This window comes from Equus asinus, chromosome 16 (genome assembly GCF_041296235.1).
Source record: "Equus asinus isolate D_3611 breed Donkey chromosome 16, EquAss-T2T_v2, whole genome shotgun sequence".
NCBI lineage: Eukaryota > Metazoa > Chordata > Mammalia > Perissodactyla > Equidae > Equus > Equus asinus.
Genome location: NC_091805.1, coordinates 43,635,007 through 43,650,819, shown reverse-complemented (window position 1 = coordinate 43,650,819; position 15,813 = coordinate 43,635,007). Strand labels below are relative to the sequence as shown.

The 15,813-nt window shown below is 44.3% G+C and overlaps 1 protein-coding gene across 1 annotated transcript; it reads left to right on the top strand.

Annotated features, from left to right (window-relative positions):
- Positions 1-146: 146 nt before the first annotated feature.
- On the top strand, positions 147-8,758 carry WDR77 (WD repeat domain 77). The gene is made up of 10 exons (XM_014837248.3): positions 147-281; positions 528-713; positions 1,990-2,131; positions 2,425-2,474; positions 4,903-4,973; positions 5,113-5,167; positions 5,640-5,711; positions 6,279-6,387; positions 6,930-6,998; positions 7,638-8,758. The coding sequence occupies exons 1-10, from the start codon at positions 167-169 to the stop codon at positions 7,795-7,797; spliced, it is 1,029 nt and encodes a 342-aa protein (XP_014692734.1). The 5' UTR covers positions 147-166; the 3' UTR covers positions 7,798-8,758.
- Positions 8,759-15,813: the final 7,055 nt, after the last annotated feature.

The window sequence follows — 15,813 nt, the reverse complement described above, 5'->3', positions numbered from 1 at the left end:
GGAGAGCAGCAGCCGGAAAGCGGAATGGAATTCTCGCGAGATATACAGAGGCTAGCCTGAGAAGAGGGGCTGAGGCCCAGCGGGGCACCACGTGGGCCTTGCTATCCAGAGCTGAATCTCCCGCTGGTCTCCAGTTTGGGTCTGGGTTGGAGTTGGGACCGTGGAGATGCGGGAGGAAACCTCGTCTCCCCTAGGTGCCCCCGCGGCCCGGGAGTGGAACCTTCCTCCTAATGCGCCCGCGTGTATGGAGCGGCAGTTGGAGGCTGCGCGGTACCGGTCGGGTGAGCTGCGATCTCAGGCCTAGGATCCCTCTCACCCCGGCCCAGGGCGCCCCTCCCGCGGACTTCTAGCCCGCCCCCTCCCCGCTTGCCATCCTGACCGCTACCTCTCGTTGCTGAGCTCAGCCCCCAGCCCTGCCCTGCTTTCCTGAGCTCAGATCCAGACCCGGCCGGCGTGCTGCTCGGTGCGGTCACCATGGAGACGAGCCCTTCCACCCCTCACGCGCTGACAGCTTGTACTTCCCGTAGATGGGGCGCTCCTGCTCGGGGCCTCCAGCCTGAGTGGCCGCTGCTGGGCTGGCTCCCTCTGGCTTTTCAAGGACCCTTGTGCCGCCCCCAACGAAGGCTTCTGCTCCGCCGGAGTCCAGACGGAGGCTGGAGTGGCTGACCTCACTTGGGTGGGGGACAGAGGTATCCTAGTGGCTTCTGATTCAGGTGAGTCACTTTCTCCCCAGCCCACAGGTAGAATGGAGGCTAGGGGTACAGGTCGGTTTGGGCTCCATCTTTAATGTCTCATACTCAGTGATTGGGGGAGCTCGAGGGTGTTGGCCCCGAACGAGAACTCCTATGTAGGTGGGAAATACCTTTCCCAAGGTTCTAAATTGCCTGGTCGTCATTTCTGGAGAAACCCGTAACGAAATTAAGAAATAGATTGGAACCATTTTTCTTTATCCCCCAACGCAGCCCAAGGATAATCTTGATCTTAATGATGATGCTTAAGTCAATGTGTGCTACCTGTCTCTTTCCATTTCTTCCCATTTTCTTCTTCTTCTTTTTTTTTTAAAGATTTTATTTTTTTCCTTTTTCTCCCAAAGCACCCCGGTATATAGTTGTGGGTCCTTCTAGTTTTGGCATGTGGGACGCCGTCTCAGCATGGCTTGATGAGCGGTGCCATGTCGGCGCCCAGGATCTGAACCCCGGAAACCCTGGGTGGCCGAAGCAGAGCTTGCGAACTTAACCACTCGGCCATGGGGCCGGCCCCCCCATTTTCTTCTTTTACTTCGTTCTCATTCTGCTTTCTTTATTTTGAATGTCAGGCTCAGCAATGGAGACTTTGGCATTTAAAGAAAAATCAATTTGGGTGTTGGCAGGCATTTTGTGGAAAGATGAAAGTGAGACATTAAAAACCTAGCTTCTCTGGGGGTTGAGCTTGAACGCTATATGTTCAAGATAACTTTTGCGGCGACGCGGGGGCGGGAGGGGGTGGGGGGGGTTCTCTACTTAGCCAGTCACTCTGCAAGACACTCAATTATTCAGTGTATTTTTTGAGACTCTGTAAGATGTTTATTCAAATTGTTCAATAAATATTTATTAGTTTGCAAATAATTGGAAGATTTAACCTCCCTGGGCTGTGTGCTACACAGAGAATCCTGGAGACTTCATCCGTTTCTCCTGGGAACTTATTTTCCAATGTTTTCTCACTGGAAGCAGAATAATGGATTTTACCAGCTATTCCATCTTTCCCTCTCTTTTTTTAAGAAACTTTCCCCACCTAGGTGTCTGGACTGTTATTAGGAAAACTAATGCTAGCTTAAATCCAAATGCTTGGAAGTTAGCTAAACTCTCTGATGATGTGGACTTTGCTTTGCTTTTATAGGAATAACTCGCTTTTTTAGTTTAATGACAGTGTACTACTTGAATCCTAGAAGTGAATTACTGTCTTGGTATAATCCAAGCTTGTTTCCCTCACCCTCTACTCTACCCGCATCAGGTGCTGTTGAATTGTGGGAGCTGGATGAGAATGAGACACTCATTGTCAGCAAGTTCTGCAAGTATGAGCATGATGACATTGTGTCTACAGTCAGTGTCCTGAGCTCTGGCACACAAGCTGTCAGTGGTAGCAAAGACTTCTGGTGGGTTCCTATTCTCATCACTCCTGTCTCTAGGCCTTCTTGGTTGTCTTTACTATCCTTTTAGTATCATTAAGTAACGTCTTGGGCTCAATTTAAGAATCCAGTGATTAATTTTAACATGTGCATCAGGTTTCCTTAGAGATTTTGCAATCCCTTGTAAATAGACCATGGCAGAAACCCAACAGGCAAAGACATAGGACATGCTGGTTATAGGAAGCTCTTGTTTGAGCACATGTTTTTATGTAGATAAAATGCGGGTCAGAATTAAGTATCTCTTTCCTTTTCCTTCTTAGCATCAAGGTTTGGGACCTTGCTCAGCAGATGGTACTGAATTCATACCGGGGTGAGTGCACGGTCCTTCCTTATCAGTCCTGGCCTTAGCTGTTTTGTTTTTATTCACCTCTTTGGACTCTTTGAACTTTCCTTGGATATTAGAGGCAGCAGCAGTTCCCTGCTGTCCTGCCTGATAGTTTTCTTCCGAAACTATAGTCAGGCCCCAGTGTCTATCCCCTGCCCTTTCTTAATTTCCCTATTTCTATTGATGGCCTCACCACCTTCTTGGCCAACGGAGGCTCAATCTCTCAGTCCTCTTCCACTCCTGCTTCCCCACTATCACTTGGTCACGAAGTTCTTTTGAGTCTTTTTCCACTTGGTCAATGATCTTTGTTTCCATTTCTTATGCTCCCGTTTACTTTAAGGCTTTACTGCACACAGCTGGTGGCACTCCTCTCTCTACCTGTAATCTTTGGTCTTTCATTGGTTTCTTGTGGCTTGCAGAATAAAATCTCATTTTATTGTTACAACATTCAAGCCCTTTTACTATCACTCCCCCTTCACGGGGACTGCGCTAGCTAAACCCAGTCACAGTAGATCCTTGGCATTCTCCAAGTATAAACCCTGAGACTTGTGAATCTTGAACTTGTGAAATACACCTCCATAAGATTTCTATTTTTCTGGTGAGAACCATCAGTTTCTACTAATGTTCCTTTTTCTGCTCGCTTTCAATAACAGCGCTAGCAGTTAACTTTATTTTGGGAGCCATTTTTCATAAAGATACCGTATCTTCATGAAGATAATGTCTAGAGCATTAATGTGTGTGGCTAAGAGGTGGAGATGCTGTGTGATCATCTGCTTTACTCAAAGGCTAAGTGCCTTTCTCTGCCAATTCTAACTTCAAAGTATGTGATTCGGATTTGTGCCAAAGCAAATCGTAAACTCATATGTATCCCGGACTTTCTGGGTCACTGGAAATAGTCAAACAGTAAATGCCAATGCCCGAAGTCTGCTATACTTGCCTTTCGGTTCTTAGACATATGATTCTGTTTTCGTGGTCAATGCTGACTCTTTTTCAGCACTTCTCCTGTTCAGCTTTTTTCATTAGTCCTTTGTGTTTATGTCTTATTCCCGCCCCCCCCCCCCCCCCCCGACTGTATTCCAAATCCCTTGAGGGGAGAGGAACCACGTAGTCTTCATCTTCTGTATTTCCCCGTGATGCTTGTCCCAGAGCTTTGCTTTCTTTAAGTGAGCAATAGATTCCTTTTCATCATGTTGGCTTTCCATGGATTCTAGGACTAGAAAAGAGGTATGGAAGGTGGTTCCATCCCATCCTCTGTTTCAGGGCAGAGCTGCATTCAGACTGCCTCAGGAAGTCTGGTTAAGTGACTTAGAGAAGGTGGTCTGGACAGCCTATAATTAGCATCTACCAGGAATCTTCAAAATTTTTTGCTTGTAGACCTGAAAGAATTTTGAGAAACTGTACTCTCTCACATTTTTAAATATCTAAAATAATATAAGGTTAAATAGTTGCAAAGAAGGTAACTCTTGGCCATATGATTTATTGTATACTTGTTTCAATTTTACGTTTATCAAAATTTTGGATTTGCAGATTAAGCCTATTTAATTTATGCAAAATGTCTACCAAATAACCCAACTGGTAAAAAATGATCTGCATTGTTAAGCCACTTGGCCAAGTTAGACTTCACTTTCCGTCAGAAAAAGTCCGACTTCATTTTTAATTTCAGGTAAACTTGTTAGATGTCTCCTTATGACAACTATCTGTCATATTTTTCAAAATTCTCATTATTAGACAAAAACAGAGATAAGTCACTGAACCACTCTTGTGTTTGTGGCATAATGGAACAAGGCCAGCCCCTTCACGGAAGTTTACCCAGATGCACTTCTTTTGCTCTTTGGCTCTTCGGTATAAGCCCCTTTTGTTGTCTACCTCAGGTTTCTATACTCTTGAGCATTGTACCCTGGAAAGGTTTGGGGTGGGTGTTCCTTCTGAAAAGTGGGAGAAGAGTGATTGTGAAAGTAGAGGTAGGAAAGGAGTGCTGGCCCACTGTAGGCAGCCTCTCAGTTCAGCCTTAGGGGGGAGAAATGGGAGAAATTTATTCCCTTCAAACTTGCAGTGTCCAGAACTCCCTTGGAAATTTTTGTATACTACCTGGAGGCGTGTGTACCACAGCGTGGGAACTGCTGTTCTAGGAGTCTTAGCCATACATTCCTTCACTCTTCTTACTCTGCTGCTGATTTCTCTTTCATTGTCTTTACTAATTCGTTCTTCTCCAAGCCTTTTTAGGTTTTACAACTCCATCAGCCTTTCTTCTTAGGTTTTGTCTGATCCAAAATCTCATGAAGTTTGTTAAATTGCATTATGAGACAAGGCCTGTTTCTCACACCCTCCCTATTGCCCCTTCATGGTGTCCCAGCTGCCTGATGGTACTGCCTCCAGCCTCTCTGTCATGTTTCTCTTTCTCTCTCCTTTACAGCTCACTCTGGGCAGGTCACCCGTGTTGCTGCCTCTCCCCACAAGGACTCCGTGTTTCTCTCATGCAGTGAGGTGAGAGCCCACCCCTTCTTCTCCCGTGCCCGCTCCCTACCCATGCTCAAACCCTCTGGGCCCAAGTCTAGTATGGAGACCTCCTGGCCAGTAGCTGCTGCTTTGGATTGTGAAGTCCCTTTTCTGTTCCTTCTTCTAGGACAGTAGAATTTTACTCTGGGATACCCGCTGTCCCAAGCCAGCGTCACAGATGGGTGAGTCTGAGAGCCCGTGGTGGGAGGGTGGTACTGGGAACACACCTGGAAGAGGCTTTCCTTGGCCAGAGTTAAAAGCAAAGTGCCCAGATGCCCAGTCACTGTGACATAAGTGACATAATCGCTTACTTTCCCACTGAAGCTCTGCTGACCCCATTTTGTGCAGCTGGTACCCAGAGGAAGGGCTGGTTCCTGGGTGGGTAACTTACTTTACATTTCCTGGATGGGTGGACAAAGGGGCCAGAGCTCTTACCTTCATGCTTTATGCTTGAAACTTGCCTGTGACTCGTGTTCGAAAAGGGCAGGAGGCTGATGGATAAATTGTTATGAGGGTCAAGGATGAGGAGACGACTGCCTTCGCAGGGTATGGGAAACCAAATAAAGGTGCTTCTGGGACTGAGAGTGACTTTATTTGAGAAGCTTCTTTTGGGCTCAGGTGTCTTGTTCCAGACCCCTTTTCTCTCCTTTGCAGGCTGCAGTGCCTCTGGCTACCTTCCTACCTCACTGGCTTGGCATCCTCAGCAGAGTGAAGTCTTTGTCTTTGGTAAGGCAGCATGACCCACTATTGCCTGGGAAGGGGGAGGATGAGAGAGAAAGAGAGAGCTAACTCCGTAATGCACAAGGCTCCAGCTGCTCAGTCATCAGCACACATGGGCACTAGATGAATCATGCTAATGGAGGGGTGGGGAGATAGAAGGATCCCAAAGTGGTTTTAGTTTAGCTTTGGAGAAAATGATTTTTTTCCCCAGTAGATTTAATTCCTGATTGTTCATTCTGGCCTACATTCTGGGCATGGCTAGAAGTAAGTGGGCCACAAAGCAAGTGGATTGCTATATGGGGAATTCTTTTCTACTCTGGATAGTCGTGGTGCTATCATGGTGATGAGGCTGTGCATGTGATGACATCATTTGTGGTTAAAATAACAACTACCTCATCCATTAATTTAATTTTCACAACCACCCAATGACTTATTCCTTCTTTACGGAAGAGGAAACTGATGCTCAGAGTGGTTAACTTGTCAAGGTTGAGGAACTAGCATTCAAATCCAGGTCTGGTTGACTCCAAAGCCCATGCTTTTAAACACTGTGATGACATGCTCCCTCTCCTCTAGGTGATGAGAATGGAACTGTCTCCCTTGTGGACACCAAGAATGCAAACTGTGCCCTCAGCTCAGCCGTGCACTCCCAGTGTGTCACTGGGCTGGTGTTCTCCCCACACAGGTACTGTTCTTTGTCGTGGAGGGCCTGGTGCGTATGAATGGGAACAGCGAGGGAGGATGCTTATGTTGGCAAAGCATTAGCTGATTAGGTATTTCCTTAAAGCAGACGCTGCTCTAGCTGAGGTTTCAGAATGTCAAAGATCTCTTAAGATCGTAGTCCTTTTTTGGGTTGTATGGTCTCTGTCTGAAAATAGCTAAAATGTGATCTCATTCCTTTTCAACACCCAGAATGATTAATATTGTGGGCTTCTAGAACTATGTGTTTGGAAAAGCCTGTGTTTCTGGGTTATTGCTGAGGCTGCAGAGAGGGACCAGATGGGACGGTTACTTACCAGGATGATTGTCAACCCCAGCTTTGCTCCATTTCCCTCATCTTTCCTTGGCACTTGTAATGTGGACTTGAGTGGTATACAGACTTTAACCCAAAGTGGGGATCAGGCCACCTTCTCTGGGTCACTGAGTGGGGTTGGGGGCTGACCCAGTCAGCATTTTGTATGGGGACCATGGGCTTTACTTTTCACAACACTCTCCTTCCTCTCTTAGTGTTCCCTTCCTGGCCTCCGTCAGTGAAGACTGCTCACTTGCTGTGCTGGACTCGGGCCTTTCCGAGGTGTAAGTGTGAAGTGGAATCCTGTGATCAGGAATCAGGGAGGGGAGCTATGGGTGGCTGGGTCCTTTTGCTCTTCAGAAAAGTACATTGTCTCTTTTGGAGGGAGAATTCTTCGTCTGTATATAAGGGGACTGTGTGATGGAAGCAGGCAGATTGTTGATCATCTCCCTGTTCTTGAGGCTGATGCACAACCAGCTCTGTCTCCAACAGAGGAGGCATGTGGTGGTGGGTGGGATTTCTAAGTCTGGCATTCCAGCTGTCTCCTGAAAGGGGACGTTCTACCCTTTTCACATAAAGAACCGCATACATGAAATGCAACCTGCTATAGTGTGAAAGGCACCAGACAAAAGATCTAAATTGTACTTCCCTCTCTGCCATGATTTGCTGCCTGATCCTGGTCTATATCACCACCCTTGCTCTAACCTCCATTTCTTCTATGAAGATAGGATACTGGATCGGATGATTGGTAAAGTCGTCTGTGGATAGCTACACTGCTGTCCTAGTGACAAGGCCATACATATGGTGAAGTGTGTGTAACATCCAAAAATGTGCCCTGGATGTTTCGGCTTCTTTTTCTTCTCCAAGCCTGCTTTTTGCTCTTGTCTCTTACCACACCCAAACTTTTCTTTTTTCTCTTCCAGGTTTAGAAGCCGAGCGCACAGAGACTTTGTGAGAGATGCTACTTGGTCCCCGCTCAATCACTTACTCCTTACTACAGTGGGCTGGGACCATCAGGTCATCCACCACATTGTACCCACAGAGCCTCTCCCAGCCCCTGGACCTAAGAGTGTTGCCAAGTAGATGGGATTTAAGACAAAAAGCAAATCTCCCAGGAGTATCCACTCCCTTTGCCCTTGCCCTCTCGGTCTATGAGACATGCAGGAGCCTTACACAGTATGTTGATAGACCAGATCTGTGCAGTGAATAGGCATTGTCTGAGGGAGGCTGGGTTCTGGGGTCCTGTAGTCATAGGGAAGAAAAACTTTGTTGAAAATGGGTATGTCTGTGTGTCTGAGTGTGTGTGTAGACATATAGTTTTTGGTGGTGGGGGGAATAAAAAAATCCATCTAATGTCTTTCCTAAGCCCCCTCCCCTAGGAAAAAGTTCACAAAAGGGTTTTATGCTTCCCATGTATCTATGCTTGAGGAATTGGCCATGTCTGGATGAAGTATAGGTTGTGGGCATCCCTGAATTCTTGGAAGCTGCTCATATACTACTTGTAGAGATAGGAGCAACTTTATTTTTTTATAGAGCTTAATTCACCTTTATCATGAGCAGTGCTTCCATTTACAAAAATCCAGCCCAGCTCACCTGGAGGAAGAGCCAGGACACTCTTATTACAGTTTTGCACATCTTCTTGCTGTTAAACTGAGTCAGAAATCCATTTTCTGGCCGAATAAAAAGTTGGGCCTGTGTAATGCCCGCTCCCCTGCCCCCGTCCCCCCAGGGAGTTGTGTATATGGGAGATGAGTGTTTTTCTGTCATAGATGCCATTGAAAAAAGTTTGGGGATGATGGGGAGCTTAAAGGCATTTCAGTTAAGTTAGAAAACTGACACAAACTTGCAGAGAATGTCTGGCACTTTTCCCATCGAAAACAGCCTGAGACCTGACCTCTCCCGCCTCTGGTCCCCTTTCTCTGGCTATAGGAAGTCTGAATGGTGTTTTTGTGGACTCTGGAAATTTTAAAATGCAGTATCAGAGAATCAGAAATACTCGTTGGTGAAATAAAAAGTTTAGGCTTTGTTGGCCTGTCTTTTGAAATGTGTGTGTTACCTGCAAATAGACATCTTTCACTTGTGTGAGTCATCAGGCTATCAGTTTTATAGCCCATTATTTTCTTCATGCTTCCCCAGCCCCCCATAGTAGCTAGTTGGAACTTAAGGTAAACATTTGGTTATTCAGGTTGGTGGACTGGCTATTGCCAGTTGGAAGCCATGGATCAATTGCTGATTGTATTGGAACTAAATATAATCATGTACAAGCTTTGCAAGTTTAGTTTAGCTGATGTCACATGAAACTGGGCAGTTTTAAGGAATATGGGCAAAATATTTGTAAGTAAAGCTTCCATGCTTCACCCTTGCCAAACGTGAGCCCTGGTCTCACAATTACCCTCCAGTAAAAGCATATGGGAATTTGTAGTCATATGATCCGCTGGTTTTGGGGTGAGGTAGGAATAAAGCCTTCACTGTTTTTAACTATAACTTCTTGGAAGGTAGTAGGGTGAGTGGGTGGAGTCACTGAAGTTCTTCCTGGAGGTAAAAGCTTAGAATTTGTGATGACCTAGAGAAGGTAAGGATGGCATGAGGTGGGTAGGACTTAAATTTGCACAGCCAAATTCCTCATGGACTGAAGAACAGTGGAGAAAAAAATTTAGGGGAAGAGGTCAGAATCCAAAAAAATGTATGTATGTGTCAAAGTGGTTAAAATGACATCAAAGAAAGAGAAAATAGGTTTTGAGGAACCATATTGTAAAAAATGTTAGTTTGCATTCAAATAGATCTGTGCTGAGAGTAGTTCACATCTGTTAATGATTGCCACCGAGATATTTGCAAACCTAATCAAAATCACAGTAGGAGTGACCATCGCAATTTTGTGTGAATGTATATGTTACAGTGAGCAAAAAGATGCCTCAAAATAGAAAGTGATCTCAATAATCAGAAATGTAGTATCACATGGAGGGTTATGGACTAGGTCCCTGACAATAGTTTCAGTAGAGTGAGCACAGACTTGCTGATGACAACAATGAGCTCATTTTATTTTTGTTTTAAACCATACACGTATTTATTTTGCATTTAATTTCACTGGTTCAAAGGTCTAAACCCTGGGGTAAATCCGTTTCCCTGTCTCCATTGTCCTTACTCTGCAGTCCATTAGCCTGGCCCACTATATTCCACTGCTGATTTGGTCCACCAGGGTTTATGAGGCTCACCCTTTGGGTGGTGCTTGGAACCACAACAGACACCGAGGAAGGCTCAAAGTACAGTTTCAGGTGGCACCAGACATTGGGCTGATTCCCGAGGTACCTCTCCTGCTCCACAGGACAGTAGGAGGCGGGTTCTTTAATAAACAACTGTATGGGTATTGCCGGCGGATTCATGATCACGTTACAGCAGCAAAGTCACTCAAGCTCTGACCGCACTGGGCTTCCAGCCGTATTCCCTCTGAGTAGCATGTTAGAAAGGCCAGGAGATTGCGGAGAGCACAGGGGCGGGTCCCTGTGGTTTGTTTTTTAATCATTCAGCTTCAGAGGGCTCCAAAACTTTCTTGCTACATCTAGACCTAAAAGTGAAGGGCTGTGTTTTTTATTTATTTTATAACTTTATTATTTTTTTAGGGCTCTGTTTTTTTAAAAAGCAGATTCTTTTGCATTTGGACAGCGTGAGTAATGTGCCTTTCATATTCTTTGTATTTCAGTATTTGCTTGACAACTTTGTATCTACAAACTAGAAGAATAAAAAAAAAAGATTTATTTCAAAATATACTTAATAAGCATTTCTTTCCGTAAGACGCACTAAATGTCTTCATGTATTCTGGGGAAGCTTTAGGGCATCTAAGGAGAGCCAACATACATGGAAGAAGCTAGAGCATTCATATCCCATTGCCATTTGTAGTGAATTTCTTACTGCCCATCTGTGGGTCACACTGAACACACATTAGAATTACTTGTGCAGGAAACTGATTCTGTTTGGAAAAAAGGGTAAGCAAGCTCTAGTCTCAATTTTGAGTTAATGAAAATTTCTTACGAAAATCAGCAGCCTGTGTAGCACGTTTTTGGAAAAGTAAACAAGTAGGCCAGTCTTAGGCCCAGAACACATTTTTTTTGCTGAGCTCTCCATTAAAAGTGGGTAATTATGGAGTTCTTTAAATCTTCATTACATTGTCGCAGGACTCGTACAATCCAGAGAGACTGACTGAGGTGTGAAGGTCAGGAGAGGAGGGGTTCACTCTTGTTTTAAGCTGTAGAGACACCTAACACACAATCTGTAATCCTACAATCTCCTTTTATCATCTGGTGTAAGGTTTAATATAGTCCTTAACTTATTCTGGAAACTCTCCTTGTCTGGCTAATGATGTTCTGCAGCTTCAATATGTAAAAGATAAAAATTCAAAAGAACAGTAAGTGAAGAACCCCAAACAAATCCTTTAACTTGCTGGTGGGAGCCCAACCAGTGCCATCGCTGAAATTTTCCTCTCTGGTAGTAACCCTTGTCTGGGATGTCAAGCTGATATTAATGAAGCTTGTTTAGATCAGAAAATACACTTCATATGTACAACTCAAATTATCTTCCAGTTCTCCCATCTCCTTAAAAAGCAACTTGTCTCTTACAGAAACCCCCTGAGCAAAGTTAGAAACTGTTTGATGTATGGGGCCCTTTAGCACTGTTATCCAACTTCAGTTGCTTGGCAGAGTTAGCATTGATGCTATCTTTAACCTAGGCAGCTGAGAGGTGACCTCTGCGCCCAACACCATCCCTGGGCCCGTGGTGGCAGACTCCTCATGGAAGGACCAACTTGGGCCTCATTTGTAGTTTTTGGTTGTGTGGTTTTTTCAAGTATGGTAACATATTTACCATTTTAATAATTTTTAAGTGTACAATTCAGTGATATGAAATACCTTCACGTCATTGTACAACTGTCCTGCTATCCATCCCAAACTGAAACTTTGTACCCGTTAAGCAATAACTCCCCCTTCCTCTAGACCACCATTCTACTTTCTGTCTCTGTGAATTTGACTATTCTAGGAACCTCATATGAGTAGAATCATACAATATTTGTCCTATGTGTCTGGTTTATCATTTGATTTTATAAGGTGTTGACTTATTCCTCAAAGTGTAGTCTGTGAACCAGCAGCATTGGCATCAGCTAGAACTTCTAGAAATGCAGAACGTTGAGACCTACTAAATCAGAATTCATGTTTTCACAAGCTTTTCCAGTGACTTGTGCATGTTAAAGTTTGAGAAGCACTGGCTTCGATTTCCTATTGAGAACTCTTGATGAGTCAGGAACCGGGCAGAGAAGTCACCAGTCATTCACCAGTGAGCAGCTGTGGTGTATCGGAAGCTTTTGGGCATTGTGGTGTTTGGTAGTGAGTAAGACAAACATGGTGGTTTCTGCCTTCATCAGTTGAGTCTAGAGGGAGAGGCAGGATGGAGTTGGTTTTAAGTGCTAGCTGAAAGCACTAGATTCCTGGAAAACCGAGGGATCGTAAGCAGTCATGAAGAAGTAGTAAATCTTCCTTGAGGAAGTGACGTTTAGATTGACTCCTAAAGGTCGAATATGGGTTAGCTGATGACTGGGGCTGGGAAGGAATTCCAGATGAAAGTAAGAGTGTGACAGTCCTGCTGTGGAAGGAGCTTAGAGCATCCTAGAAAAGGAGGTCGTGTCAACTAGGATTAAATGGGGAGGGGAATAAAACAAGATGAGGCAGCAGCAACTGGGTGGTGGGGCTCGGAGCCATGGTAAGGATCTCCAATGGGGTAGTAGTATGTTAGATGTGCTTTTCAAATAGATTACATTGCTGTGGTTTGGAGGAGAGACTATGGAAGCATAAAGGGGCCTAGTTTTCTTTCTTTGCCCTTAGCCGCTAGGGTATAGGCAGCTGAACTAGGTTTGGCCATTTTGACATGCCCATCTGGGACTTAAATCTGGAGGAAATGCTGCCAAGATTCAAAGAAGGAGTAGCTGGCAATGATGAGTGACAGTAACCCAGTGGAGGCAACCCCAGTCCCAGCAGTAGAACTTCCTAGCCAGCCTTCCCATGGCAGGACTCTGGCAGTGCCTTTTATAAATAGTCTTTCTTGGATCCTACCTGTGTTTTAAGACTGATTCTATAACATTCCCATTGATTCTGAGTTGCCTTACAGTCTTCATTGAATTCCTGTTTTGATTAAGTTAGCCAGGGTTGGTTCCTATTGTTTGCAACCCCAGCACCCTGACAGTTACTGCCTTGGTCAATGGGGAAAATGCTGCAGAGTCTGTGAGTTTGGGAGTGAAATAGAAGCCATTGTCAACGTTACAGGATTCTATCTGTGAGATCATCGCTGTCATCAGGGTTAGCAGCCCCTTCTGCATTGGTTTCTCTGAAGAGTGTTTTTCTTGCTGGTTCTGATCTTGCTCTGCTCACGCCAAGAGCCCTAGAGTCTCTCTGGGCCCCATCCACTCTAATGTGCTACCAGAAGGTTAGGAAGCCCCTCATTACCGTATACGTAAATAATAGTGCAGCAGGTGCAGTTGGTTGCCTCCTGACTATTCTCCCTCCTTCCTCCATCTTTGCTAACAGGACTTTGACTTTGTTCAGGTATCAGGTGGCCACGTTCTTTAGGGTAGAGAAGAAAGATAGAAGGAACTTGGGTCTTGGATGATGGTATTGAGCACCTGAATTAAGCAATGCTGGAAGCATCCTCTTCTGGATTTCTTTTAATGTGAATTATTAAAGTTTTCATTTTGGTTACATCTCTTCTACTTGAGTTTTCTCTTGCACCTAACAAATGAAAATAGCTAATAATGCATTATATTTTTGAGTACTTACCCTTTAAACACTCTACTTAAAGCATTACTTTTAATCATCAGAACAATCTGAAAGGTAATTATTACCATTTTAATATTATAGATAGGAAAACAGGCTCATGAAAATTAAGCAGCATAATCCAAGATTATATGGTCTTTCAGTCAGGGTCCTAAGGAAAACAGATGGTAGACTCAAGATAATTTGAGGAGGGTTTCTTTACAAAGGGACTAATTACAAAGGTTTGGGAGTGGGGTAGGGAAACCACAGGGCTAGTGCAGGAACCCAGGGCTAGCAACAGTGGAGCTGTTACAGAGAGGTTATTGAAACCGGAAGAAGAGATAGTCATGATGAACAGTCTTCCTTGAGAGGAGCACTGACTTTTGATGGAGGGAAATAGTTACCTTGATATGTCTTCACAGGGAGTGATCCAGGGGAATAAACACTCTGATTTCACTGTCCTCCCTCCCGCTACTCTTCTGACAGGCTAAACCCAACTCAGCTGTTGGAGGTAGTCCAGATAGACTAACTTCTGGGGCAGAGAGCAGGGTGGAGAAGGATGGGGAGGTAGAGGGACAGTTGGAAAAGATCTGTTCCAGTCCACCCTTTTTGCCCCTTAGCATCCTCTCTTGTTCTTAATACAGGTAAAATTTCATGTCCTCAAGAAAGGGGTGCCCAAAGTCCCGTCAGCTATTTGTCATCATAGGGCCATGTCCATTTGTTCATACTCCCACCTTAAACCTAAATGATTAGCCATCATTAGTGCCCTAATATAAAGTAGCAGGAGGAAAATAGGAAGATAAAAACTAGTAATATAAAATATAGCTGCTATAGTCCCCACTTCTGTGACTTGACATGAGGCCAGTTGCCTGTCTCTAAGCCTGGGTGTGATCACCCCCTTGGCTGTGCTTTTCCTCAGCTCATTTATTCCAAAGAAAGACCACTTAATTGTTGGTTCTGGGGCTACAATCAATCATGTATCCTCACTTAAAGAGCTCACTTTGTAATAGATCAAATGGTTAAATCTTGTGTTTTAAGGGTTGTAAGGTATAATAAGTAGAAGCATGATCTCAGGCTTGTGATGGAATGAAAACAACAACAAAAGCAACTCTGCTTAAACCAAGGTTTCTCGTGTTTGGTACTATCAATGATCAATACCAGCTTATTCTTTGTTCTGAGGCTGTCTTGTATGTTGTAGGATGTTTAGCAGCATCCCTGGCTTCTACCCACTAGGTACCAGTAGCACACCCTCCTCCATTGTGACAACTAGAAATGTCTCCAGACATTGCCACATGTCCCGTGGTGAACAAAATTTGCCTAATTGGGAACCACTGGCTTAAAAGAAAAAGAAAGAGGCCAGTGCATGGATGTGCAATAACATATTAACTATCTCCTAATGATGGTCATTTAGTCAATCGGGATTTTTGTTTTGTTTTGTTCTATTTTTTGTTGTTACAAATAAAGCTACAATGAACACGCTTTCTTTGTGTACTTGGGCAGATATATCTGCATGGCACATTTCTAAAAGTGAAATTGCTGGCTTATAGGATGTGTGTATTTAGGATTGTGATATTCTCAAAATGATCTCTAAAGAGACAGAAAAAATAGTACTACCTTTACTACTTTATTAAAATATTCTCTTTTGAATTGCTTCAATTTTTAAACTTAATATCTATGAAATTATGTTTTTTTGGATAATATACATTTTCTAATATAGGTTAAAATAAACACATAAATGTTAAAATTAAAAAAACCTCTTGCACAACCAAGGCAAGAGTGAGAGGTATGAAGGAACTTGCCATATTCACCCAGGTGTCCCTCAGAGGTCACTCAGCTGGGAGGTGGCAAACAGGTAACAGAACACAGGCCTGCCTGAAAATTAGCCTGAATCTGGTTAATTTTCTAATCATTGCACACGGGCCCAGCCCAGAATTACTTAAAGTTCAACTCCAATTAGTTAGAAGTTTTCCAATAGTGTCTTTGCTATTGGAAAGAAAACAATAGAAAAAACAGAAAAAAATCAAACAGCCAATGAACGAAAGAGTAGAGATGGGAACCCCTTCTCAGAGCATGGGCCTCTCGTGCCAAGTTACACAGCCCAGGCCCAGATCAGCTGGGAGATCTTTGTGGAAATGCTGACCCTTGTCGTATTCTGTCCCCTAATCCAGTCAGGGAAAGAATGTCCGTGCTAGGACCGGTCGCAGGGACAAGCAGTTACGCACGAGGAAACAGCGGAGAGGCAAAGTGCCTAGCCAGCGGGCATACCACGTTGGCGGCAGAGCTGGCCACAGCCGCTTTCCTCACCCCAGGC